Source organism: Hippoglossus hippoglossus, chromosome 24 (assembly GCF_009819705.1).
Source record: "Hippoglossus hippoglossus isolate fHipHip1 chromosome 24, fHipHip1.pri, whole genome shotgun sequence".
Lineage (NCBI taxonomy): Eukaryota > Metazoa > Chordata > Actinopteri > Pleuronectiformes > Pleuronectidae > Hippoglossus > Hippoglossus hippoglossus.
This window is the reverse complement of record NC_047174.1, coordinates 17,025,882-17,053,754: the sequence shown is the minus strand read 5'-3', so window position 1 is coordinate 17,053,754 and position 27,873 is coordinate 17,025,882. Positions and strand designations below refer to the sequence as shown.

Genomic DNA, 27,873 nt, shown 5'->3' with positions numbered 1-27,873 from the left:
ACGAAGAAACATACCGCTGAAGCGTGTCAGGGCAGAAAATACACTTAAAGATACATTCACGCATTTGGAAAAAAAAAGACGCAGAGGATAACTGTGAAATACGAGCCTATGTCTGTCTACAAAGACACTGATTCATACCATCAAGTGAGTGGAGGGTTGCCAAAAGACATTTTTACTGAACAACGTAACTGAGAAAGCCTCCATGGAGCATGTACCTGCAGTGCTGACTCACTGCTACGGGAGGAGAGGAGGAAGTCTGGACTGCTTTGTCAACAGCAAGCATACAAGGAGGGATGCAACACAATCAATGCACATTTTGTAGCCACAACATCTATTATTTGGTTGCTTTTTTGATACACTGCTCTGATGTGAGGTCTGATATCGTACCATCAAACCAAAGACAAAGTAATTCCATTCTGAATCCTGAATGTGACTCCTGACACTGTCCTCCTCTCTTTTGTTCGTATTGCTTTTAATCAGGGCTTGACGGAGCAGGACTGAGCTGGAACAGTCACACCCTTTGTAAAGAGAGGAATGATGTAGGGAAGGAGTAATAGAAGGAGGTTGGGCGGGGTGAGCCTTTAGATCAGAGCTTCTTCCAAACAACAGTGCGCTAACTAGTGCGAGTCTGTGCAAACTCCTGTGCAGTGTCCTGGGCAATCCTGAGGGAAATAAATCAATGGAACTCGTGAACTTTATATGCCGTATAATGTGGGCACACTTGAAAAAGGCCAAACTGAGCTTGGATCCAAGTAGTGACACCCTGCTGTTGCCATCCTAACGCAAAGGGAATGCTGGATTTGTCCAGTAACATTACCCATTCCAAATTGTGGAGAAAACGTAGAAAAATCATTCTTATAAAATGTTTTTTGTGTTCAGATTCTGTTAAGGCAGGAAGACTGTGAAGGATTATAATTTGTTCTTGCAGATTATTATACCTAATTTTAATCAGGCGATTGTTTCTAAGTAATTGTTTTGCAAGTCACAAGTCTCAAGCCTCGGTTACGAAATCCAAGGGAACAACCAACAAGTCTTGATTCAAGTTCTAAATGAAGACCAGTAAATCTTGAGTCAAGACCAACAAGTCCTAAAACAAGTCCCAAATCAAATCCCAAATCAAATCCCGAGTCCAGCACCAAGTTGAGACCAACAAGTCCCCCATTAAAATCCTAAGTCACAAGTCAAGACAAAAAGACCCATGTCAAGTCACAAATGAAGACTAACAAGTTTCACTGCCCATAGATGCACTGTATGAATGTGTGTGTGAAAAATTATGAGGTAGCATCTGAAAACCTGCGTCTTACCGAGGGTCTCCTTTGTTCATGTTGGTGAGGGCTGGATGCAGAACTGTCTGGTTCCCCTCCATCTCCACCACACATTTTGTTTTTAGGTCTTTTTCTGGATTTAAACAGAAGACCAGAAGAAAAAGAATGCATTTTTTATGATAAAATTAAAACATAAACAACCTCAAACAATCATTGATATAATGTTTACAGGTGAGCTGTGTACAACATAGTCATTTTTGGACCTTAAATATAGATGTGAAATGTGCAGTAAAAACACATTCTCTAATCTTAATAATGCACATAGTCAAATAGTTTAAACAGCATTGGTCGTATATATCCTCAGTCGTCTCTGACACAACTCTCACTGCAGAATAACAGGTGGCATGTGTGTATGTGCGTGTATCAGTTGTACTCGTGATCGAAATGCAAACAGGCCAACGAGGAGAGGCAAGAAATACTTTTATTGATGATGATTCTTCCAGGACTCATCTGTGCAAACATTACGACCAGTTTACTACTCAGAGAATAAGGGAAAGCATTGTCACGCCTCTTCCTCATTCCTGTACTGGAAGGTGGAAGGTGGAAGGTGGAAGGTTTTAAAAGGTGAGGAGAGCACTGGAGCTTCCAATCAGAGCTGGAGACAAGGCATATGTGTCATGCATTCTTGTGAGGTTATGGTTAATCTTGGAAAGGTATATTTATTTTTCTGTAAAAAAAAAAAAAGACGTTGTAAATCTAATTGCAAATGTTAAATGAGAGTAAAGGGTAGTGAATCATGTTACTGTTGTTCAGGAACACAAACGTCTGTAAGCTGAAGCCTTGGTCCTGCTCAGCTGTTGTCAGAGTTATGTAGGCCAGTGACCGTGCATTTAACATGTCCCTCAGTAGGCATTACAGTCCATTTTCTGTTAGGATGTGATGTCAGTGTCTCCTCTAAATTTTCCACTTTCACTCCCATGGCACTCCTGCCAAAACTTTCCCAAAAGAAAGGGCAAAATAGACCTTTTCAGAGCCTGACAGAGAAAAAGGAGGAACTCTGTAAAACAGAGGAATGGAGCCACATGTTTGTCCAAGACTAACTAAACTAACTAAATTAGCCATGGCCTCGCAAACTCAGAGAGAGAGCAAACACCAAAACAGATATGGTGCACTGCAGAGCTGATAAAGTTCCTTCAGAGAGGTGGACATGGTGGTTGACTCATGGAAAAACACTTGAATGTGTTGCTGTATGGACTCATAAACAGAAAAAGTGTCACACATGGTTTCTCTGACATTATTACACTCACCTCTCCTGTTCATGGGTCGCACACGAACAGCGACCTTTACATTGGAGTCACTGAGGCTGTTGTCATCCATGATGCCACTGGACCTGTGGTATTTGAATGAATGGACACAAGTGAAACCAGTTACAGTATGTACTGTATGTACGTATAACAAACTCTTAAAGTACGGTTAGATGCAGTTTTTTTTTTTTACAGTAATGGACAGTTTCTAAGTTCATTTACTGAGGTAATCCTGAACTACGTCTCCAACAGTCCTCTGCTCATATTCAGCTCAAAGCTTTTGTGTAACGTTACACATGCCAGAGTTGGAAATTCGCTGCAGCAGAGCAACTCTTCTTCTTTTTCCATCTCTGCATATTTTACACAAGGACACCACCGGTTGTCCCTGGTACGAGGCAGCTCTGCACCAGTATCCTCACGACCTGGTGCCGCTTCACTCTCGCCACCCTCGTCCTCGTACATATGCCAGAGGTCCTCCGTAGAGTATTCAAGCTCATTTAGTACACTTTTAATACAGTTTTCTTCCATATATATTGGATTATTGTCTCCTAGTTGTTGTTCTAACCGGTTGATTTCAACCAGGATGTTTTGATTCCGCAAAAAAATGTGGAAGTGCATGTTGTAGTTCTAGCACACGGCCAGGAAGGTGGCAAGGTCCGCCAGTGACGTAAAAATCGCCATGTGATATTTAACAACAAAAGATCGAGTATATCTCAGTCCAGGCATCACGGTGGGAAATTAAACATTCATCATATTCATAAACAATCGATATTGCAACAACACAAAGCGGATTTAAATTGATGAAGTTCCCATTTAAAGGTACTTGTACTATACATTAGTAATGGCATCGATGAAACTTTCTAGTTCTCGAAATCTCAGAAGGAAATCCTTTACTTTTCACTCCAACGCATTTGTCCAACAGCTTTGGTAACTTTTCAGATGTGTTCATGTTCAATGTTTGCGATAAACCGAAGAATGAAGTGTTCCTTTATGTGTTGAGAAAATTCAATATCAACCCACTATAAAGCCTCTTGCATTTGCTGGAAAGTGCATCATCACAATTATGTAATCAGGCTGCTTTTCTGAGCTCATGAACAAAGCTTTTTACAGAAACATGGCTCACACAGAAATTTGATGATCTTACGATGAGGATCGTATGTAGAACATGATGCATTGCAGTAGATTAAACGAACTAACAGTATGTAAAGTAGCGAGTCAAACTTTAAACTGAATGAATGCAGCAGGGATATTAATACAAAAGCATCAGGCAGAATGGCAAAACATTTTACTGCAACGTGACACCTTTTACTGTCCATACTTTTAAGTACAGTTTGCTGACACATACTTTTACCTAAGTAAGGTTTGGTATGCAAGACTTCTATTTGTAAAGTGTGGAGTTATTATTCCTTTATTCGAGTAAAGGATCTGATTACTCCTTTCACTAATTTCCCTGAATTACACCTGAACGCATCCTGCAGTTATATAGCTCCTGAAACGTCTTTGCGTGAGATACGACGTCTCTATAAATAAACCCCCCCGAGCGAGCGACCGCTGCTTGATTCAATGACATTTCTATTCAAAACCCAACTTCAAAAGCAGCTCGTGGAACACACACACACGCAGACATTAAGTGTAAATACAGTAAGAGCAGCGGACTGACCGTGTTGAGCAGTGCGCAGTAGCTTCTGTCCCGCAGGCTCCTTCGAGTGCGCACACAGCAGCAGCTAGCACGGGACGCTACAGAGCCCAGCGCGGAGAAGACCTTCAAACACGTTCAAAATGACCGTTCATAAATGAAACACACCGCGGGACAGTGAACTACAGAGACCATGGCGTCTGTCTGAAATTAAACTTGAAATGAAAGTGCACTCTTACGGCAGTGCTCGGCTCATTCTCCCGACTCCACCTGTTGCATTTCCTGAAACTTCCCGCAGGGACCGGTCAACCCATGTCGACTCACAGCTAAAGGGATTTGAGATTTAACTGAGCTTCAGGTTCACACGCACGCACCTGCGAACACGCACGCACGCACACACATAAACACAAACACACCCTCACACGCGCGCGCGCACACACACACACACCGACTTTGATTAAAGCTACTCGCACTTTGTATCACAGACATCAAAATGTGCCGTTGGGTCTTTATTAGAAACTTAATGAAGCTGCGGGTCTCAACGGGCCTTTACGACACTTGACGACACAAGCCGTCGCCTTACGACAGTAGCCGTGTTCGGACGCAGCGTGGAGTTGTTTACCATCTGTGACAGCTCTGTCTGGACTATTGAGTTCACATTGAGCCTCTGACCGATAGACACCCGTTTGAAATTGGGCTGTCTGTGTAAAGGAAGACATGGGGAAGCCAAAGAAAAAGAGTGAGTGTGTGACAAAATGGTTGAAATGTCCGGAACGTCTTTATAAACTGCCCGAGCCGGCTGTAGCTTGATGCTAATGCTAGCTGTAAGTTTACTTTGCCTGTGTTTTTGAGCTTGTCAGTGACTTAACTCTATTATGTGACGTTAAATGTGAGTCACTAATGCAAAGAAAACACACTAAAGCCTTATTTCATGTAGTTATTAACGTCAGGTTAAGGACAGTGGGCTGCTGAGTAATGACCAGTATAAACTAACCTTGCTGTTTGCTACTCATGTAGTTCCTACTATTACAGTATATTCATTCAGTTCACATTGTACATATTACCTTTCAAATGTTATAGTTCCTTGCGTTCATCATGTATTTTGTACGTATTTATTGGTTTTACTCAATATGAATCACTATCCCCTTTTTGTTACATGGTAAAAATCCCCACACTAAGAGAGGACTATCTTATCTTTATCTTATCTTATGAACTCAGATTTTTTATTTCCATATTTATTTCAAATATATTTAATCTGACTTTATTGATCACTGGTCTTTGTCAGGTGACCTCAGTCGAGCCGAGCTGATGATGATGACCATCGCTGACGTCATTAACCAGCTTCTTGAAGCCCATGAGGAGGGCAAAGACATCAATCTCAATAAGTAAGTCTTACCCTGTACAAACATACAGACACTTTTACATAGGTATTCATGGTCCTCTATTGTATCTATTCATAGGAAAGCTTTTATTTTCTGGAAAGGTTTAATATCTTGACATATATGTCACTGGTAATTTTGCAGTACATGTGTATTTAAGCTGTATACTTCCATGGTTTTGCATGTGTAAAATGAATGTTTGGATCAGTATTGGCCTTTGGTATAGTAGTGTATATTATACATTCTATAAGATTATTTTTTGGCTACTCATCTCAGTTCTCTTCTCTGTCCTTTATCCTCTATGCTCCTTTTTTCTACAAGTCATAATAAGTCATATTCTGTTTTCAAACAGAGTGAAGACTAAGACCTCAGCTAAATATGGACTTGAATCTCAGCCCCGATTGGTTGATATCATTGCTGCTGTTCCACAACAATACCGTCGTGCTCTTGTGCCCAAACTAAAGGCCAAACCTATCCGCACTGCCAGCGGGGTATGTAGCCCTCATTCTCCTGACTTTGACTGAGTAGTGAAATTAGAGATTTCACTCTGAACGCTGAGTGGTTGTATCCAGTTAAAATTATTTGTCAGTTATATCAAGAGTGAAGTAAGTTCAGACTATTAGATGAAATCATATGTTTATAGAGAATGACACATACACGTATACATATAGTGTGATTGGCTCAATTCTATTATTAAACTTCACAGTAGACTTCATATTTCTCTTTCAGAGGATTCATGAATTTCAGCCAAGACGAGACATATAGTTTACGCTGTGATGGGTATCAGCATTTAAATTGTGTGATCTGTGCATGTTCTCTTATGAGCTAATATATAAAGTGTTAAAATTTAAGTATTTTGTGTTGTGCATCACTTTTAAATAAAGATATGATTAACAGGAAGACTGTTATGATTATTTCAGGACTGATTATATTCAAGAAAGTATGAAAGCAAGGAGACACCTAATTTATTAAATAATAGAAGAGTACTGATGTTATAATATATTTAATGCTTCTCTCTTTCACAGATTGCAGTTGTGGCTGTGATGTGCAAACCTCACCGATGTCCACACATCAGCTTTACAGGCAACATCTGCGTGTATGGATTTCTGTTCTTTCTTTTGTTTTAGATATGAATTGCTTTATTATGTATTATTAATTATATTGTAATATGTTTGAGTCACTTGGATAATGGTCACTGCAGATATGGTCAGATCATTATTATGTTGATTTAAGTTTTAGGACTGTAAGACAGGAGGATCAGTTTTAATTGCGTATTTGAGACAATGTTTTTTACATGTTAACAGAGACATCATTGATACATTCAATGTAGCTCTTAAATCAATCTCTTCTCTGGCAGCTACTGTCCTGGTGGACCGGACTCAGACTTTGAGTACTCTACACAGTCTTACACTGGTTATGAGGTAAGTTGATATCTCAACAAGGAAGGTTTTCTGTTAGTTTGCATTCACACAGTAATCTGCTGAAATACACATAGTCTGGTTTCATTTGTCTTTGGAAAAAGATAAGTTGTCTTATTATTGCATTAATTACCTTATTTTCATGATAGGTTGTTATCAATGTCTTATATTTATTATTATAGCATCTTTTATTTTTGCCTTTTTCTATATCATTAATGGAGTCTTGTTTTGGTAGTTGCTGGTTCTACTGCTCAAGCTCTATCATGCTCAAACTAATTTTGTTTTGCGGTGATCTTTCCTTTAAGCTGTTCATATTTGCCATAGCTGTGATCATGTTTGTTCTTCTCCCTGACAGCCAACATCCATGAGAGCCATCCGAGCCCGCTATGACCCCTACCTCCAGACTAGACATCGGGTGGAGCAGGTCAGTGTATTCATGTAATATTTTTCTTCAGTGGCCCTGCATCATTTAATTTAACTGCTTGATTGAGGAGTCCATCGCTGATGGCTGACAGCATTGTGTAAGTATGAAGTTACGATAGCTCATGGCTCTTACACTCCTGCCAAGACCTATCCCCTGTTATGCTGTTATTTAAATTTATGGCCACATTAGTTTAATTCAACAGAGCAAAACTATGTATTAGAGCAACAGTTTATGTAGAAATGTTAATTTGCCACAGCTCTCATTTTATTCATGGTTGTTGGAAGTCAGTTTTATGTTCAACTGCTGCACAAGGTATAATTCCAATCTATTTCGTAAGATTTTATGATTATTTTTAATAACCATTATTCTAGAGAACAGCATTATTTTACTGTGCTTCACTGCATGTTTCTCTACTCCCAATTACAACCTATAAAATGTGGCAGTGTTACACATTTTATTGTCCTAGTTGTACAAAACTTTGTGTGTTCTCTGTGTGATGTTTAGCTGAAGCAGCTGGGACACAGTGTCGACAAGGTGGAGTTCATCGTGATGGGCGGCACCTTCATGGCTTTGCCTGAAGAGTACAGAGACTATTTCATCAGGAACCTACACGATGCCCTGTCGGGACACACCTCCAACAACGTGGCCGAAGCTGTCAGGTACTTAGTTACTCAAGGGTCTGTGTTCTCCTTTATGTGGGACGGCTAATCAGATTCAGAATCAGGTTGGTGGTTTGATCCCTGCCTCTTCCAGCATTCAGAAGTGTCCATGGGCAAGAAACTGAGCCCCAAATTGCCCCTGATGACAACCAACAGTCTGCGAACGGTGTGTGATAGAAAAAGTGCTGCATATTGAAGCGTTGTGTGGTTGTGAAAGGAATTTTAGAGGTTGATAAAACTGGAAAAATGCTACAGAAATACAGTCTATGTTAACCTTACCAAGGAGTGGCTATAGGAGGAGACTTAGAAATGGACATAGAATTTATAGAAGTAGATGTGCTGGTGTAGAGTATTTGGGGTGAATCAATTTGTATCACCAGTTGTAGTGGGGTAGAAGGGAGATTGAGCTTTTGTTAGAAGTGGGAGAGATGGCTGCCAGGGTTTACCACTGCCTCAATAAAAGGAACATGAGTAAAGGTGATGTGGGGAGCAAGAGTTCAGTCAAGGTGTTATTACCCTTTTTGAGAGACTTTGGGTGCAGGTGTCTCCAATGTAGGCAGCACCCAGAGCATTTGAAGGAGGCTTGACTGTTGGGAAATTTTGTTTCCCACTTAAAAATAACCCCCAGACCCCCAAGGAGTGGGCGTAGTCGCTGCAGATTTCATACCTTTTAGTCATGTGATCGGTTCTAACTATGTTTTTTGTTCATCTGTCCATTGGTCTTGGCACCACTAGTCTTAAAACCAAGTATTTTGATGGCATATTGATATATTTATATTCATCTGTATAAACCCCATTAACTGTTATGTATGTGCTGTAGATAACAAGTATTATATCCACCAGAGGGTGCTATTCCACTATTCTTTTAGCAGCTATTCCATTACATTCTTTCCATTTAGCCTTCCTCTTCAGATGGATTCTTTTTTCCCAAAGACAAAACTATATGTTAGAAATGAAAATACATCTTCCAGAAGTTTTTCTTCACAAATTTTAGTCTGACGATTATTTTCATTTTCAGTTAAGCTGTGAGTTTATTGATTAGTCTTTCAGTCTTTTTAGTTAATACAGTTTTAGAAACTAAAGAGAATGCTCATCATCCTTTCCCTGAGCCTGGAGAGATATTGACAAGTTTTTTGTTTTGTAGGATAAAACTGAATCAAGTAGAAAATCATAATTTTTATCAATTTAGTTTCTGTATATGAACTATTCTACTCTTCTTCTAATTATTTCAGCCAGACCCATTTTTACTAAAATAAAGAAGCATTACATCACTATACATTCTTCCCTCGTAGTCACCCTTTCAACCATTTTCGATGTAAAAAAAAAAAAAAAAGGGTTATTTCTGTGTCTTCTGTGCAGCATGTGAAGTATGGTGCTATATTTTTATTAGCACTTGTGTATTCTCACTTGACTCTACCCCTCCCCCCTCTCCATTGAACTTAGCACAGCTAAACACTAAACATCCTTCAGGAAGCTTAGATGTCATGACCATTTGCACATATTAGGCCGTTGAATGAACACATTCAGAGCAAGATAAAGTTAGGGCTCTTTGAATAAGTCCTCCACACTTGCATTTATCGATTTCTAAATTACGGAGTTAGACCAGCTGTCGGTGGAATTGGGCACACGTCTGCTCAGTATGGATTAGGTGCAACTTTCTAGATGACTTGGAGAAGATTCAAAGTCAAAGTACAAATACCCATTTGTTGAAGACGTCATACAGATGATTGGAGCAAATAATGGCTTTTTCACAGGACTGAGGCTGTTGTCAGCAGGGGCTATTTACTTTCCTAAACTCAGATAAGACTCAAAAGGTGTGTGAGTGTGCGTGTGCGTGTGCGTGTGCGTGTGCGTGTGTGTGTGTGTGTGTGTGTGTGTGTGTGTGTGTGTGTGTGTGTGTGTGTGTGTGTGTGTGTGTGTGTGTGTGTGTGTGTGTGTGTGTGTGTGTGTGTGTGTCAGTCAGTAAGCTGGTAGGTGTGTGTGGGCCTGAATTTGCTGCTGCACTGTTATCAGCATTCTTCGTTAAGATACTGTGATTGCAGTAATTGTGGCGGCGGCTGCTGAGTTTGGGAAGGAGGAGGCTCTTGGTCTGGGTAGGAACAGGCCGTATCTCTGCCTCTGTGTGTGTGTGTGTGTGTGTGTGTGTGTGTTTTTGTGTGATATTTGTGATGTGTCTTGAAGAAACACACTCACTTCTCTGCCGCTCCCCACGCTCACCCGGCACCTGATGTGATCACAGCAGCCAGATACCTTGAGATAATCGCCTGAGATAATAGACTTTTTATTGATTCATCTCATACAATCTGATCATCCTCTCTGGAGCATAAACTCGTGTAATTGGTGTAAATCAGCCAGCAGACTGTAAAAGATGGACATTTATTGCTAGCAGAGACAGAATCCGAAGGAACATGAGCTGGCATGTGGAGAGCTAATGGTCACTGGAGCAGCAGGAGTGAAAGTAACGGCTGAACCGTGTGACAAATAGAGATGTCTGTTTGTGCTGTTTGTGAGATTTTGATCTCAAATAAGTTGGAAACTAAAAAAGGAGTAGTGGGAAGTACACAAACATTTGACTTAAAAGTACCACATTAACTTTTCTTCTTTAGTAAAAGTAAGTACTTGCTTGCTTTGGTTTTTTTTGCATTACGTTTTAATAGAGCGTGGTCTTAGAGCAGAATGTATTGATTTTACGTTCAGATTTAGAAATGCTCTCACTCAAAACCCTGCGCTTGTACTCAAATATACCCTGCTTGTGCTTAGATTTCCTTCACTTCAGCTCACGCTACTTCTGTGAGTGTGGCAAGCCTTGTCTGCTCTTGGATTTCTCCTCTGCTCTTGGATTTTTTCTTCTGCTCTGATATTTCTGTCTCTCAAAATTCCCAAACCAATAGAATCCCAGTTTTACTGATGACAAGTAAAATTTTGATCTCCCTCGTTTTGGTTACTTTTGCTGTATCTATTTAGTTTGTATAGTTGCTAACACCAGTGTTCCCATAATGTAATAAAAAAACTTGAGCGCTTGATTTTGCCGTACACTCAACCCCCCATGAGGGTGTCGTCGATTTCCTTCTAGCACACTGTCAGGAAGCCGTGGAGGGTGGTAGTGCATGAACCCGGTTAATGTAAGCGCTCGCACAGGAGTCACAAAGAAGTAAAGCCAATGCACTGAAAGCAGATAAGCACAAGGAGGGTATATTTGAGCGTGAGCGCAACATTTTGAGTCAGAGACAGAATCTGAAAGTGAAATCAACACTGTCCTGCTCTCAAATTGAAAGAACCTGCTCTTGAGTAAAGATGGAGAAAAAAAACTATAATATTGGTGTATGTATGAGTGTAGTGTATCCCCTAATGCAACTAGGGATCTATTACATCATTAACTGAGACAATACTATATATTTTGTTAAAAATAAGAACAGTACAGACTATGTCATATTAATAAAAAATGACACAGATGATGCCACTGAAAACATTAAAGTATTGTCATAATAATTATTTGAAAGGGTATTTGTAGTTGGGATTACCCTCTGTTACCTTCCCTCTCTGTTTAGATCAGTGGACCAGTTCCCCTCTCGTTATTAACTACTTAGAAAATTATAAAAAACAATGTGAACACAATGCATGTAGAAAGTACAGATATTTTATATATATTGTGGAGTAAAAGTGAGCAATACCCCAAAATAAATGTAACAAACTAAATGTATATTAGACCGCACCACTGCTCAGGAGTCTGGATCAGGCTACACGAAGCTCTGAAAATACCTGTGTTGAGAAGTAACAACATTTAAAGAAGGCGATGTATAGCACTGTCTCATCTCCTCCTGCATCTGGCTGCTTCTTTTCACGCCTTAGTGCTTCTTTAATCAGCAGACCTACTGCTGTGTGGGCAAAATAGTTTTTAATAAGTCCCTGTCACGCTGCGTGCAGTTCAAAACTCATCTGATAATTAGTCACAGAGGTTTAAGGTCAGGCTATCATTGCCGACGTCCACAGGAAATCACCTGCTCTGTTTACTTTAGCTGTACTTGATAAAACCTCAGGCAGTTCAGATAAATATTCAGACTGCGGGTCAGCAATAACAAATGGAACTGGCTTTAGTGTTTTCCAGGCTTTCAAACGAGTTATGACTGAGTTTAGTTTTGGTTTAATAGGCTTGAGTTGAAAATGGCTTCAACTCCACCTCCGAGGCCCCTGCTTTGAGGAATGTGAGTATTAATATAAGTGTATAAAAACCAACAAAATGTGGATTAATTTGGACTAACATATCCATCATGACACAGGCAACTTTCTAAAAGACAAAATAAATCGATATAAAATAATCTGATATTAGATTGTTTACTTGTGTTGCTTTAGGTGGCTGAGATCTAACGTTGAAGTGGCCACTTTTCATTCTCCGTTAGTGGTGATGTTACTTTTATTTGCTTTTTTTAAGTATGAAGCTAATCTTGGGCTTACTTTTGACAAGATTAATTTAGGAGGTCGGGCGGGCAGACACGGTCTCTGTGGGGTTTTGGGTGGGTGACTGCTCTAATGGAAGCGCAGGGAAGCGTGTAAGACTGCTACGCTTGTCTCCTGGTGACGGTCAGATTTCCAGATATGGGAGCTGCTCCTTTCCAGCGTGGGATAAATGCCGTTGCTCTTAATAAGACCAGAAACTTTGTTGTCCTATCTACTAAGCTCATGTTATTGACTGGACACCACCTCGACGGCCAGTGGTTGAATGATGAGAGGCGGGTACGAATGTCATCGCTGACCAACATTGTCTTTGCATATCTTAAAACAGATTGGCATATCCAGATGTCCTTACTGTGAATAACAATCTTACGACGGTTACATTTATTGTGAGGAAGTAGTTTTAAATAGGATTAAGCGTCTGGCCCCAGAAACACATCTGACTATCACCACTTCACATTCTGAGTTGTGCTCATTGGGATGTACATAAAGTAACATACTCTCCTTCAGTGAAGAGAGAGAAAAACATCCCTGGATCACAAAGGAAATAAGGGAACACTAGTTCAATATGTTATATTAGATAGATTTACAGATAAAATTGCGTCGCATGGGTAAAATTGTTTGGGGTACTCAGAAATAATTTTGTTTGTATTTTGAATGTTTTCTTCCTTGCAAAGTGTCTGAAAATGAGGTTGAAATTGAACATTATTGAAGTGAATTTGTCTGGTCGCATGGGAATAAATGATTTTTCACAGCTGACTCCTGCTCTTTAGCATCTAAAAGCCTTTATGTTAGTGCGATGCCTGTTAAACTTAACGTTGTCAACTGTTGATCCACAGTAGTTTATTTTTTAGAGCTTTCAGCTGCCTGCTGCTGGAAATTGGACTAATGAAAGCAGTGGGATTAAGCAAGACAACAAAACCAAGTGTGGACTATTTGCAACTATACAACGATTTTGACCTTTTATGTAACTTTGGTGAGCAGGTACGATCTCCTGTGAGTGAGTGTGACTGATAGTCGCAGCTTAAACTTGCAATCAGGCCCAGCAATTTCAAGAGCAATGCTGAACTGTAGATCAGATAAAAAGACTTAGAAGTCTTATAAAAACGTCCATCTTCAATATTTAGTGAGGAAAACTTTTAAAATATGAAGAATTCAGAAACTGGGGATCATGGGTAATATGTGTTTCAGTGCAGTCAGAGCTCCGGTCAACACAATGGTAGCGTTGTGACCCTGTTGCTTAGTTAAAAGTCAAATAGTGTCGCTTTAAAACCAAAACGATGAGTTGAAAGACACTAAAGCGCTCTGCAGTGCTGAGGGGAAGTGCAGAGAGGATTGGTAAATGGTGGTTCAACATTACAAGGGACCTCACATTGCTCTCTGTCATTGGATCCATTGTTATTATAAAGAATTTTGGTTTTGCTGCTTTGATTCTCAGCCCGTGTGGAAAACGGAGAAACAGATTTTAACCTATGGATAAAGAATAACTTGTTTTAAATGTTTTGAGACTTAATCATCTACATCCCACCACTGCCATGACTTATAAGTGAGGGAGCAATTCAAGTATTTAACTTGCTTTTGACGCAAAGCAAACACTCAGTAATGACTCATTTAACTTTTTTTTTTGCATGATAAACATTTTCCTTCTGCTGTCATCAGTGTTCTTTATTGCTTTAGTGTGTCTTTAATGTGAGGTTAGTGTTAAATGTTTGGATAATGAGCCGTGCAAACTCGCAGCGTGTAAATTGATGTTGCTAAATGATCCCAGCATGTATAGAGCCCTCCAACACTGAGTGAGGGCTCTGACTAAATAGTCAAATTAAAAAAACATATTATAATAAGCAGGAGCTGTATTATAAGCTATAAGATACATAGTATGAGCAGAAATAATGCTCAACGGAAATGACTGTTTCCTTCTGCAGGTACTCTGAGCGCAGTAACACCAAGTGTGTGGGAATCACTATTGAGACCCGGCCGGACTACTGCCTGAAGCGACACCTCAGTGACATGCTGGGCTACGGCTGCACCCGGCTGGAGATAGGAGTCCAGAGTGTCTACGAGGACGTGGCCCGAGACACGAACAGGTCAGTGGGTCAGGGAAGGAATGAATGGACAGATGCAGATAAGAAAGCAGACATAATGTAACAGCAGCTGGTCTGATGGCGTGTGCAGTTTACCTGCAAGCTTTTTAATTTGACATAACTCATGTGACAATTGTGATTCTTGCAGAGGCCACACGGTGCGAGCTGTGTGCGAGTCTTTCCACCTGGCAAAGGACGCCGGCTTCAAAGTGGTCGCCCACATGATGCCAGACCTGCCCAACGTGGGGATGGAGAGGGATGTGGAGCAGTTCATTGTAAGCACTGACCTTATTTTGTTGTTCATTTTAACACTTCCTGTAACAGAACTACGCTGTTGACGGAATATTGAAATGCGTCTCCGAAAAAAGAGTTTGTTTTTGTGCCATGCCTTAAAATCTGAAATTCTTCTTTTCCCATTAATTATTTTAAAAAACGCTATGGTCCACGGTCCATAGCATTTTTCCCATCCACACAGACAGTCCGACCTCATCCTTTCAGCTGCAGTAATGTGCGTAGTCGCAATTGGCATGCAGTAGAGTTCTCTCTCATCCGAGAACTTGTCTTTAACTCTTTAGTCTGTGTACCTGTTACACAATCTGTTGCCTGTGAGAGCAAACATCAGCTGCATCCTTCTTGGGCTGCATTCGTAGACTGATTGCTTCACAGTGGCGTGACCAGTCTGTCCCAATTCAAAAGCTAGATTAATAGCTTTTACGGCATAATGAGTTGTTGTTGGAGAACCTCACTGGTGCGGCACAAAAGACGGCCAATAAATTGGTATTTGACATTTTTTAATCCCTAACATTGGAGTCGGCATCAGTCCCCAAAAACTCCACATCGGTCAACCTCTACATTATAATATTCAGTCCACTTTTAATGACACATCAGTTAAAATATAAAAATATTTGTAGGAGAGTTTCTGAGTTTCATGTGGACGAAGTTGCGTAAAGTAACATATGAGATATTTTAAAGTCTAAAAATAACACCAGTAACTTCATGCAGCAGGCTGATCATTAGTTTTATTGTTTGTGACATTAGTGATCACGTCTTTTCTCTTTCTCTCGGCATCAGAGTGCGTCATTACTATTTATCTCGCAGTGGTATGTAGCAAGTAAGTCCTACGTGTAGCGTCTGAAAATAGAATCGGCGTAGCGGTGACAGTCGACTCACAGTCCCAACTGTGATGTGAAACTCCTGTCAGATGCGTCAACAGCAGGCTCACTTTCGAGCTCTGATTGGAAGCACAGCTCTAATATGAATGTGCAGAATCAGACGGTGCTGCCTCCCAACACGACTGACTGTGGGATGTAAATGAAGACTCTGTTTGAAGCTCGGCTCATTTATGTGACGCAGAAATCAAGCGATTAAGAAGACAATGAAAGAAAAGGGTGTATTACTAATATGTGCAGGTAAGTATCTGACGTTGTGAGAGAATGTGTCACTCACTGTGTCAGAACCAGCAGCAGTGAAATCTCTCTCTCTCTCTAGCTCTCGCTTACGTCACAATTACTTCAACTGTGTGTGATCAGTCGCGGTGGGGTAACTCACTGCGTGTTGAATCACAAAGGAACAGTCTTCAGTCTTCTACAGAGGTGAAGAAGTTCAAACTCTCAATGTTCCCGTGTAATGAGATCCTAATTAAACATGAGGAGACAACACAGAGAGATGGAACCCTCACATGTGATGCAAAAAGAGTTTTATTCTGCTGGGGGATTTTCAGAGTAGAACCACATCAAACCCGCAAATCCCAAATATTATTATTTATTAATGTTAGGGCATTACATTGGTGCGGTGGTTAGCACTGTTGCCTCGCTTCAACAAGGTTCCTGTTCTTCCGGTGTGGAGTTTGCACGCCCCTCCCATGTCTGAGTGGGTTTTCTCTGGGTGCTCCAGCTTCCTCAAGACATGTTGATCGAGGTCCGGTGAAATGGAGATTCTAAATTGACCTTAGGTGGGCAAGTGTGAACGGTTGCTTGTCTCCTTATGTTGACCTCGCGATACGCTGGTGACCGAACCCGGTGTAACCCGCCTCTCGCCCAGTGTCAGCTGGGATTGGCTCCAGCTCTCTCCAGGTTTTTTTTTTTAATCTGCTCACTTGTGGTGTAATTACCTTGTAACACAGCCAGTCACACCTTTAATGAGTCTGACTTTAAGGAAAATGCTTTATTTTTTTTGTTTTGCCGAGTAAGATGAGAAGAGGTCTTTTTTTCCCACAGCATTATTTCTTCATTTCACGCTCAGATTTTGTAACGCTTTCCCTCAGACCCCTGCCCTCTCTGTTAAATAGTGCCTGATCACGTGCACATTCCTCTGCGTCTGCACTCGGATACACTGTAGCTGCAGTGTTGATTTCCTCCCACTGAAATCAACACTGCCTTAGTACCGAGGCGTTCACTTTACTTCTTACAGCGTCCCTTATTGGTGGTTACTGTTCAATCAGGTTCTGCGGATCACACACCAATATGTGACCGGTTCTGTAGAAAAGCAGGCCAGAAATGTAGATACATTTCATTTTACATAATTTGTTTAAAACACGTTGTGTGTGTGTGTGTATGTTCCATATTTTCTTCCACAGTCCTAACAAACCCAAAGAAATCATGATCAGCTAATCTCAATAATCTCACTTTTAGCATTAATTGTGATTGGAATACATTTTATATATATAAAACATAATCCATGCTGGTGAGTGATGAGCAGAATCTAACAAAACAGTAACCACATAGAGCTTCTCTAACAAGTAAAGCCAACACTACCACAACGATATCATTGGTCATTTTCATACCTGGTTTTCTATTGGTTGGGGTATTTCATTTCACAAAAATCCGAGAACAAAGATGCAGCTGTGATAAAACTAGACCAACTAGCAGTGGTCTTTCGAGGCAAATAGCAATATTATATAGAATAGATTATCATGTATATTTATATTCACTTTAATGTAAGAATAAACCCGTCAGTACTATGGTTGACAAACTCAAGAATCAAAAAACATCTTAAATGACATCTGCAGTTGCAGTTTCCTACGTATCAGCCGCATGTGTGATGATGCTGATATACTATATGTTCAGTTAGCTAACATTGGTTGATATGTATTGGCTGGGCTGTAATGAAATCACTATATAGTGTAGATCCAGTCCCACAGAGGATAGGAGTAGATTGGAAGTTTAATGAGCTGAGACTCAGCAGATGAACCCACATGTCTGTCCCTCAGCTGACCAGATGTACCGTTTCCGACAAGAAATGTAACTTTTGTCTTGTTCTTTTTCCTGAAAACGTCGGATCCCGGTGTTATTTGAGGGTTGTCGGGTTCCTTTTGTGTGTTGTCAGTGCTGAGTGTGTAAAATGGGAATGTGTAGCAATGAAGGCAGTGAGGACATCCCCCCCAATCTCCTCAGCATCAACAACTCTGAGTGCTTCATTTTTCACAGGAGATTTAAGTCAGGGAGAAGGGTCCGTGTCCTCCCGCAGATTTGTTACATTACCCCTCTCTCTGTGTGGGTGTGTGTGTGTGTGTGGGCGGGTGTGTGTTTCCTGAGCCACTAGTGTGTGTGGATTTGTGTGTTTGATGGTAATAAGGAGGGCAGCAGCAGGTCGACACAGTGAGGGGAAGCAGATTAAATGTGTCCTCAGCCCTCACAGTCTCCTCCTCTCCTTTCTTGTAACATTTCTTTTGTCACTTTTCTCCTCCCTGCACTTACTTTCTCCCTTCGTCTCTGTCTTTTGGGAGAACAGTGTTTACTCTCTCCTGTCTCCTTGTCTGTCTCTTTTCCCCCAGCAGTTTTTTTCCTCTCCATTTATCGGTCACTTTATCTTTTCCTTCTCTCTCCTCTCTAGTTTTAAACTTTCTGTCTTCTTCTCATCTCTGCGCTCACGTCATCTATCTGCCCACTCTCATCTCTGTCCTCTTCCAATCACACTATCTACGTGTCTGCCTTTCTGCCCTCTTATCTTATCACACCTCCAGATTATGCGAGTTTTGTGTCTCATCATGTCTAATCTTCCATGACACCTTTCCTGCTAGCAAGTGGGGGAAAATGCAGGCTTTTGAACATCTTCACTCCAGGATCCAAAAAAGCATCTCAGGGAAAAATCACAAATTGCTTAGTTTGCATCCTGCTACAAATCGTGCACCGAGTTTTTCATTTGGACACAGAATCTTTACAGATGTAATACCTCCACCGAGGACATTCTGTTTACACCCCTGTCTGTTTGTTTATCAGCGGGATTATGCGAAAACAGTTTAATGGATTTCCGCAAAACTTGGTGGAGGGATGATGGGACATTGGCTAAGAAAACAAACTGTACATTTTGGTGCAAGATTCTTGAATTACTTTTAATTTCTTTGACAATGTGAAATAGCTAATTCTTTGACATTTTTAACTGACTTCCCAGGGAATAATTCATGGGTCTTGATAAAAAAAAATCTGGCACATTGAGAGAAGTGATATATGTGAGTGTTTGAAATTTGGTGCAGCTTGATTGAATTTAAGGGCACTGTTCTGCCTCGGTGGAGGTACGGCTGGAGGTGGAGGTTATTATGCTATTCTGGTGGTCAAATATAACGTATATGAATAGTTTTTCGTAAGATGGGCATGTATCTTTTTTTTTTACCCAAAATTAAATTGATGTATTACTCATAAGGAAGTGGTGTCCTTGTACCACCCTAACCACTCACATGACTGTTATTTCAACAAATGTGTGCTTACTAAACTCACATTGTTTTAATGTAGTGGGCCTTCGCCTCTTCCACTCTCACATCTTTGGAGCAAGAACGCCTAAAATGACTTACCCGAATTAAAATGGCTGTAGTTTCTGACTCAACGAATGAATAGGTAGGCACAGGTAGGCACTCTATAGTTTGATATTCTAGTTATAAGATTGACTTCATAACTTTTCCTTAAATAAAGGTAACCTGTTGAGTTTGGACCACTGTTAAGGCTATAAAGCAATGTTTTTTAAGAGTAGGTCTCGACCATAGACTGTATGTAAAAAGGTCTCGACTGAGTTAATAGTATGACTTGAGAATTGAAGGGAACACAGACCGTATCATAGTTTACTGTATTTCCTCCTTTTATAAGAGAAAAATCTGGCACTTTAGATGATAATGCTCCACTATGTTCGCCTGCTTAACACAAACACAATATTAGAATGTGTCCTCAGTAGAGCTCATTCCTTCACCAAGGCCGACAGTCCCCTTCAATTCAATCAAGCTGCACCACATTTCACACAGTCATAGGGATTAGTCCCCTTGATGTGCCCGATTTCACATCAAGATCCATGAATTATTCCCTGGGAAAACCGTGAAAATGCTTACATGCTATAAAAGTGAACAAAAATGTTCCTGGATCCATCCCCTGATCCGGATCAGCACATACATTGTAATGGCTTCTTCCTTGACCTATACAGCTTCCGTCCACCAAGGAGTTGTTGTGTATTCCTGCTGACTAACAAACAGTCATGGGCAACAAATGCTTGCTGTTAGGTGCTGAGCAGGGACAGAGTTTTTTTTTTTGCTGGAAACAGCTGCCTGCGACAACCAAAAACAGTGACGTGAACATGAACAGTTAAGCTGAGGGTCAGACAGATTAATGACGAGCTGTTGCTCCCTATAGAGCTCTGTTCTGGTGATTCATCACCTCAAGCAACACCAAACCTCACCTTAACATTGTTTTCACATTGTCGTTTCAAGTTATTTTTAGAGAAATGTGGATGTTAGCTGTTTTAAGAGGGAAATAAATAATTCTGTGGCAAGAATATAGATGAGTATTTATTAATTTGAGCTGTAATGATGCAGCCTATCCTACGCTAAGACTGCAGCTGCCTGGTAACCCTTTAAAAGGATTAAGAAAAAGAATGGATGGCATCAAGGAGAATTCCAGACATCTTTGTCTGCCTGCAGTGTCCATATAGGGAGGCAAATGCTGTAACTCTGACGCAAACAACAACTGAGATTTCAGTGGAGGGATGTTTACTTGGAGAACCTCCATGAAAATTGGTTAATTAATAATCATCATAATGACATGTAGGCCTTCTCGATACAGAGCTCTTCACCACTGAATGCCAGTTCAAGGAAGCAGGGATCTCCCATTCAAGCGTTCATCCTTTTCTAGCTCTTGTGTGTCGCTTGTACAAGTAGTTTTTTTTTCTCCGCACCACAACCCACTCAGTTTCTTGTGTCAGCCTGGGTCACAGACCAGTTGAGGAGCCGCAGAGGGCGGTAGAAGAACTTTGCATCCTCCTTGCGTCTATTGTGACTGCCCTGATAATGAAATTCGATTACAACTTCCCCCCCCTGGCCTGAGATCCTCTCTCACTTATCTCATGTGCACAGATGCTCCCTGTTCCTCTCCACCGGCAGACAGGATTGTCTGTGACGGTAGCAGGTGCAAAATCTCTAAAATAGTCTCCAGATTCCTTTTTTTTTAACGCTACTGAAGGATTGTTATCAGATTGCGTCCCCCTCCCTTCCTTTAGGTTTAGTGAAGTGGTCCCTTGTCCTCATGTGATTAAAAGCTGTGACGAGAGAGAAATGATGATAAAACGGCCTGTTTTTGGAGAATGGGCCTCAATTCCAGATCTTCATGGTTGTGATCATGTGATAGTCAGTACAGAGGGAAGAGAATGACACTCCCACTGATTCCCCTCAAATGCACTGAACTGTACAGCGAGATTTGTTTCCTTCAATTGAATAACTGAGCTCTGCAGCGCTGTTCTCTGTGATATCTGCTTTCTATACGCTGAGGCGATGTCTTTTATGTTTCCTCAGTGCCATCGAAGGTTTATTGAATGTTCAGACACTTTTCTTTGCTGTGTAGAAAAAGCTGGATGATTTAAGTGAAAAGAAATGTGGGTATTTCTTCTTTGCCTACTTTATTTTCTCATTTTTAAAACACTACATGTCCATATGTGAGTGTTAACACTGCAAATATAGCAGTGTATAATCAGTTTTAGTCCATAAAGTTTATTACCTAGTGATATGACAACACGATGACTTGTGGTAAAAGAGATACTGTTGATTCATTTTGAAATACATAAGTGCGTTGAATTCACTTCCGATCGTGTTGGAACAATTTCAGGAGACTAATGAGAAACAAGCTGTAATGGAGGCTTTGACTTTGTGTGCTGGAGAATCGTTCAGTGTTATTCAGCAGTCCCGTTTTCATTTTCTTCGCCTGATATATGCTTTAACGTGCCACATGCATCTGTGTGTTTCTTTGCAGGAGTTTTTTGAGAATCCAGCTTTCAGGCCAGATGGTTTGAAGCTGTACCCAACCCTGGTGATCCGGGGCACGGGGCTGTATGAGTTGTGGAAGACGGGCCGCTACAAGAGCTACACGCCCAGCGCCCTCGTGGACCTCGTGGCCCGAATTCTGGCGCTGGTGCCGCCCTGGACACGAGTCTACAGGGTACAGAGGTAGGAGAATAAATGGGCTTGAGGAGATGGAAATGCACAGGAGACTATAGTTTAAAACACCATGAGTCAATATTGATGACATAATCATTGATACAACTGTCTCATTTGACAATGTCCATTGTTTGCCCAACAGCAGAACACACTACCTCCTTACCTTATCATTACCGTTATTACCGTATAATAATTGGCTACCTCCTTACCATCCCAAAGTATATATAAAATAATAATAATAATCAGTGACCAGATACATATAGAAACATTAGCTACATATTTTGTACATAAATGATCCGTTATAGATGTATATTTGTGGCTGTTTTTGTAATCTAAAGCTTCACTCCCATCATTTCTGCTCTCGCACACCTCACCAGGGACATCCCCATGCCGCTGGTGAGCTCCGGAGTGGAGCATGGAAACCTGAGAGAGCTGGCACTGGCCAGGATGAAGGACATGGGCACTGAGGTGAGACGCAAAGGCCTCACATATTAAACTGAAAGAGTCTGTGTCAGCTTCTTCTGAGCAAGGGAGCTAATGGACTTTCCCAGCTGGGATGTGATCCAAACGGTCACAGCCGTACTCAGGTGGTGGAAGTTGCCAACAGACAAATGCTGACTGTCGGGAGTAATTTGCATGCATTGCTGTTTATAGGGTAAATTGACAGATTAAAAAACCTCTCCGGTAAAGTTTAGAGCTTTTGGAGCATGGAACTGAAGCACCCCCCTCATCACAACCTGCACATATATTGAATTTGACAACTTTAGTAGATGTTGAGCTCATTCAGGCTGAAAACATCAGGCCAGGGTTCATCTAACAGAATCGCCAACTAGGCACACCAGGCAGACGACCCCTCACTAACTTCCATTAAAAGACTCACACAACACCTATGGGGTGAAGAGCCTCCTGTTTGCTTCAATTAGAAACCACCAAGGCATTTATTGAGCATGAAACTGGAATACCACCCCACACTCCGCTGGTCTCCACCACCCTCTAAGTCAAACATTTTATAGTTTTTTACATCAAAAATATCATTTCTTAGTGGTTTGTGACTTACTCAGAGAAGTTTTTCATTTTACATCACATATAACTGCAACTATGCAAGTTAAAACTTTGACCTAGTTTCCATTAACTTGAATTAATGAATTCGTCTTTATCATGTTTAAAGAGATCTGTCGTGTCCAAAACTGTGTAACTGTTGCCATCCCTGTTGTAAACCTGCCTGTTTTGAATGGACTGTTTGCTTGGCCTGTGGTTATGCTAGTTGCAGCTTTCTTTTTGAAATTGTAAAAGTGACCTGCAATAACAGATGCAGCAAGTAAAAACCTGCTGCTGGACTCAGTCCACAAAACCCTGAAGCTGCACCACTGCTGCTGCACAAAGAGCTGTTCCCCATGTTTATTGAAAGTCCTTTGAAGGTCCACTTAGTGCGCAGAACCCCACGGCATCACTTACACTGCTGCTGGTCTTCTGTTTATTCTAAGTTTATTAATATTGAACAAGTCCAAATTGCACCAAATTTGACAATACATTTCCGTGGGGCTTTAATAATACACATGCCAAGTGGGAAGGTGATACTATGAATGGTTCTGGAGACATGTGTTCCAAATACAGACAGACAGGGATTTCTTGAATTAGTAGATATATTGAGGCTCATCCAAGTAACTGAAAAGGATGTAATCATTAAAATTTCAGTTTCGGTTAATTTGACACTCATGGTTACTGATGGTAACAGCAAGAGTGTTTTAATACTACAGCGAACAAACCTTCAGAACTGAAGAACAGAGCAGCCAAATCTGCTCACAGTGTTTTTAGTAACTCAATCCGATTTCATGTTAGTTAACTTGCTGCAGAGTTCAGAGGTCAGCTGAGTTTAACATGCAGCTCTTCATCTAACGGCTCACTGTGACTGCTTCTACTTTTCTTTTTTACTCTCTGACATATTTCAAATGTATATTATATAGATATATAAAAATATATATATTTATATATTATATAAAATAAAAATAAAGCTTGATTTGTGCATGTTTTATAGTTTTGAGTCTTTTATAGTGAAATTCAACCTGATGTACGAGTCCCAAGAGCTTCTAAACTGGTTTGACCCATTTTCATTTTTCTGTATTTGCAGTGTCGGGATGTGAGAACCCGAGAAGTGGGCATTCAGGAGATCCACCACAAAGTCAGACCTTACCAGGTAACGGGCAGCACCAGTACAGTGTTCCATCTTTCAAGACTGATGACCAATAACATGCAGATTTATAACCATGGCTCTTTCCTAATAAGTGTGGGTGCGTAAATAAATGGTACAACAACTTTTGGAATCGGTCCAGTCGATCGCCTCTGCTGGCTACAATGTAACCTTATGGGGCAACTGTGACAGTCTAATAAATGTCCACTAAAGTTTTTCTTTCACCAATAAAAGGCTCAAACTGTGGTTCTGGGTCTTTGCTAAGAGTCTGGCAGCTTTAGACATGTTTCGCTCTCAATTCTCGTGAGACTCGGGTTGTTGCAAGAAGACAGAAGTGGAAATGTAAGTGAGAGAGACGAGATTGGATTTTATGGAGCAAATCTATTATGGCTGACAGATCTGGCTGACAGATCTTCACTCTGTTCGAGCTGCAGTACACAGACAAAGAGCTCCTACCAATTGGAGACGAGGCAACATGCAGAGGAGGGACAACAAGCTGCTGCACGGTTGCGAGTGAGACTTCTAGTTGTGTGAGACTTGTAATATTGCCAGACTCATAGCAAAGACCCAGAATAACTATTTGAGCCTTGTATTGGTGAGAAAAGCACTTTTAATGGACATTTTGTGGACTGATGCAGTTGCCCCATAAGTTTACATTACATTTACTGCCGCTGTGCTGCGGCTGCCGGAGTAGACAGTCTTTTTAACAGATTAAAAAAAATAAATTAAGTACCATTCATTTACTCAACCGCATTTATAAACAAATGGCCCAGGTTGAAAAGTATCAGAATTCTTCATTAAGATTAACATGAACACAAACATGTTCCCAGGTGGAGCTTGTGCGGAGGGACTACGTGGCTAACGGCAACTGGGAGACCTTCCTCTCCTACGAGGACCCGGAGCAGGACATCCTGATTGGCTTGCTGCGTCTGCGCCGCTGCTCCCCACAGTCCTTCCGTCCCGAGCTGAAAGGAGGCGTGTCCATCGTGCGTGAGCTGCATGTTTACGGCAGCGTCGTCCCCGTCAGCAGCCGAGACCCCAGCAAGTTCCAGCATCAGGTGCTTATGATTTCACACCTGACTCCACATACAAAGTAGATCCCCCCCAAACACCTTGGTTTTTCCACCAGCTGTGAATCTGATTGTTTTCCCTCCCAACACTGTGAGGCATCTCTCCTGGTCTGTACTTTCCCTCCCCGTGCTGGACTGGAAAAGTTAAACACTGAGATTAAGCTCAAAATCAGGGATAAGTAGGTCAGATGTCGTGGACATACTGGTTTTACAATGTATTCTTCTGTGTCTGTTGTTATTTCTCCTCCTTGTGTAGGGCTTCGGCATGATGCTGATGGAGGAGGCAGAAAGAATTGCCAGAGATGAACACGGCTCTGGAAAACTGGCCGTCATCTCCGGTAAGAAACACAACAGCACATCAGGGCATCATTTCTCCTTTCCAAAGACATCAGAACACAAACATTTGCAGTACTTAGCCCATATATGACTTTAACATGTGAGTATTATGCCACACAGCAGCTTTATGGTTTTTAATTCCTTCATGCATTCTCTTGATGTGTTGAATATTTGAGATGCATTTTCAAAAATTTCCCAATATTTCCATATCAGGTTCAAAAGTTAGGTTCAATTTATAATTAATTCAGTTGGATTCATTTAGACCAATTGCAAAACAAATTGTTTAATAGAAGGACATTTCAGACAGACATGAACAATTTTCATTTTGCATCATTATTAACAGTTGTATGTTAAAATTATGGAAGGTGAATATAGTGGATTATATCGTGAATAGCATATGTTTCTTCAAGTGTAACTTCACCCCTGGAATGAATTGTGAATTGTCCGCCTGGAAATAGAAAATTGCCTTGAGGACGCTGAGCTGGGATGCGGGGCTAAGACACACACACCCCCACACACACCCCCACACATATACACACACACACACACACACACACACACACACACACAATACCAATTGCAAAGTTATCTAGGTTGTCTAGCTATGAGCAATGACTACAGTAGCAGCACACACAGTTTTTCGACAGAAATGTCAAATGAAGTAGAGGCGGATTTTCTTGACGACCAAAACCAACGAACGGTTTGATCTGCAGGCGTGTGTGTGTGTGTGTGTGTGTGTGTGTGTGTGTGTGTGTGTGTGTGTGTGTGTGTGTGTGTGTGTGTGTGTGTGTGTGTGTGTGTGTGTGTGTGTGTGTGTGTGTGTGTGTGTGTGTGTGTGTGTGTGTAGAACGTTTCTTAATAGTAGACAATGGGGAGGTTTAGAATCAACATTGAATTATAAATGAACGAACTTGATAATAAATGGGATTTTAAAACCACCAATAATGTGTCATATGATTAAGTGTGCAGTTTCTCTATAATGTCCTCTAACGTCCTGTCACTGCAGCTCTAAAGACTAGTGCAGATATGAGATAAGCCATGCTAGAGTATTGGTTGGGCTTTAGCGACTTTGTGCTCCTAAGTAAAAAAGGGACGTTTCTATATTCATCAATAACCTACAAGAAAGTCATTTTTCATTCACCATTTCTGTGATGCTTATGCACTAAGTTGTTTGTTGTCCTCTGTCCCTGGTTTGTTCTGCAGGCGTAGGAACGAGGAACTACTACAGGAAGATGGGCTATGAGCTGGAGGGACCATACATGGTGAAGGATCTGTATGAACCTGGAATGGACTGAAGATAGACAACGTTTTTAAGTGAAGACAAAAAAGACACACGTACACGCACAAATCGTGTTATTTATCAGGACAATATTCCTCCTGTGGTATTTTTAGTTCTCTGTTTTCCAAGCGTCAGAGGAGATAGTGGTTGGGTGTTTTTTCCTCTCAGCTCAGGCATCTGCTTTTTATCTGGGACACACTCGAGAACGCTGTTGCACTTCTTCTGTTTTATTTAGATAAGGAGACAGTGTGACGACGTCGGGAGTGAAAGAGAGTTATACGAGCATCTTGGGAATGAGGTTTGGAGTTCAGGCTGAGATGCCATCAGGTGGATGTGGACATTTGACATTTTAAATGTTACATTTAAGCTGTTTCTTTTCTAAACATGCACCAAAATAAGACAAACAGTGTTGGTGTTTTTAGCTTTACACATGGAAATGAACGTTTGCCGCCACTGGCGCGTGTATGACCTCAGTTTCAGCGAGCAGCATTGAGTCGCTTTGACGAGAAATGACAACGAGGCTGCCGAGGCATTTTTTTTAACTGCCACTGAAATGTTACGTTTCGGTGTTGATTTAGGACGAGAGATGTGTTAAGCATCACAGTTTGAGTTAATCATGTTTATGTTGCAACTAAATGGAAAACCCATTATGAGTCAAGCATTCATTAACGGTTGGCAGTGGATGAATGAACAGTGGGAAGTGTCCTCACTGGGCAGCCGTTGTGTAATTGCACAATTTTGATTTATAGGGCAGGAAATTCAATATTACATAAATAGCCTTTTAAAGCTCCACAGTTAATCCGGTTTCTTGTTTTTACTTTCATGTGTTCTTGGGCTACATGTCTTCTGGTTAATTCCAGATGTTGACACTTCACTTGACCGTCTTTTTGTTTTTTTTTGCTCTCAGAGAATAAAGTATATTTCAGTTACCGTTTTGTGTCCTGCTCGTTGTCTCTAAGGCATTTTAATAATAATTAAACTTT

The 27,873-nt window shown here is 40.9% G+C and overlaps 2 protein-coding genes across 7 annotated transcripts in view; one reads left to right on the top strand and one right to left on the bottom strand.

The window, feature by feature from the left end:
- LOC117757947 (kinesin-like protein KIF13B) overlaps window positions 1–4,565 on the bottom strand; it is a 37,050-nt gene extending 32,485 nt beyond the window's left edge. Inside the window, exons 1-4 of one of the 6 annotated variants that reach the window (XM_034579159.1) lie at window positions 4,422–4,565; window positions 4,230–4,306; window positions 2,573–2,655; window positions 1,305–1,398 (exon numbers count right to left, since the gene is read on the bottom strand). In XM_034579159.1, the coding sequence (XP_034435050.1) occupies window positions 1,305–1,398; window positions 2,573–2,642 (164 nt within the window). In that variant the 5' untranslated portion in view covers window positions 2,643–2,655; window positions 4,230–4,306; window positions 4,422–4,565. Of the gene's footprint in view, window positions 1–1,304; window positions 1,399–2,572; window positions 2,656–4,229 lie in introns of all 6 variants that reach the window. The other 5 variants (XM_034579158.1, XR_004613206.1, XM_034579160.1 and 2 more) reach the window with 5 other exon arrangements.
- Window positions 4,566–4,781: 216 nt separating this feature from the next.
- On the top strand, window positions 4,782–27,821 carry elp3 (elongator acetyltransferase complex subunit 3). The gene is made up of 15 exons (XM_034579164.1): window positions 4,782–4,944; window positions 5,491–5,590; window positions 5,937–6,075; window positions 6,610–6,680; window positions 6,942–7,005; window positions 7,358–7,426; window positions 7,931–8,085; window positions 14,457–14,618; window positions 14,764–14,890; window positions 21,833–22,026; window positions 22,395–22,485; window positions 24,146–24,211; window positions 25,036–25,263; window positions 25,532–25,613; window positions 26,815–27,821. Exons 1-15 carry the CDS (start codon window positions 4,923–4,925, stop codon window positions 26,904–26,906), a joined length of 1,662 nt encoding a protein of 553 aa, XP_034435055.1. The 5' UTR covers window positions 4,782–4,922; the 3' UTR covers window positions 26,907–27,821.
- The last annotated feature ends 52 nt before the right edge of the window (window positions 27,822–27,873 follow it).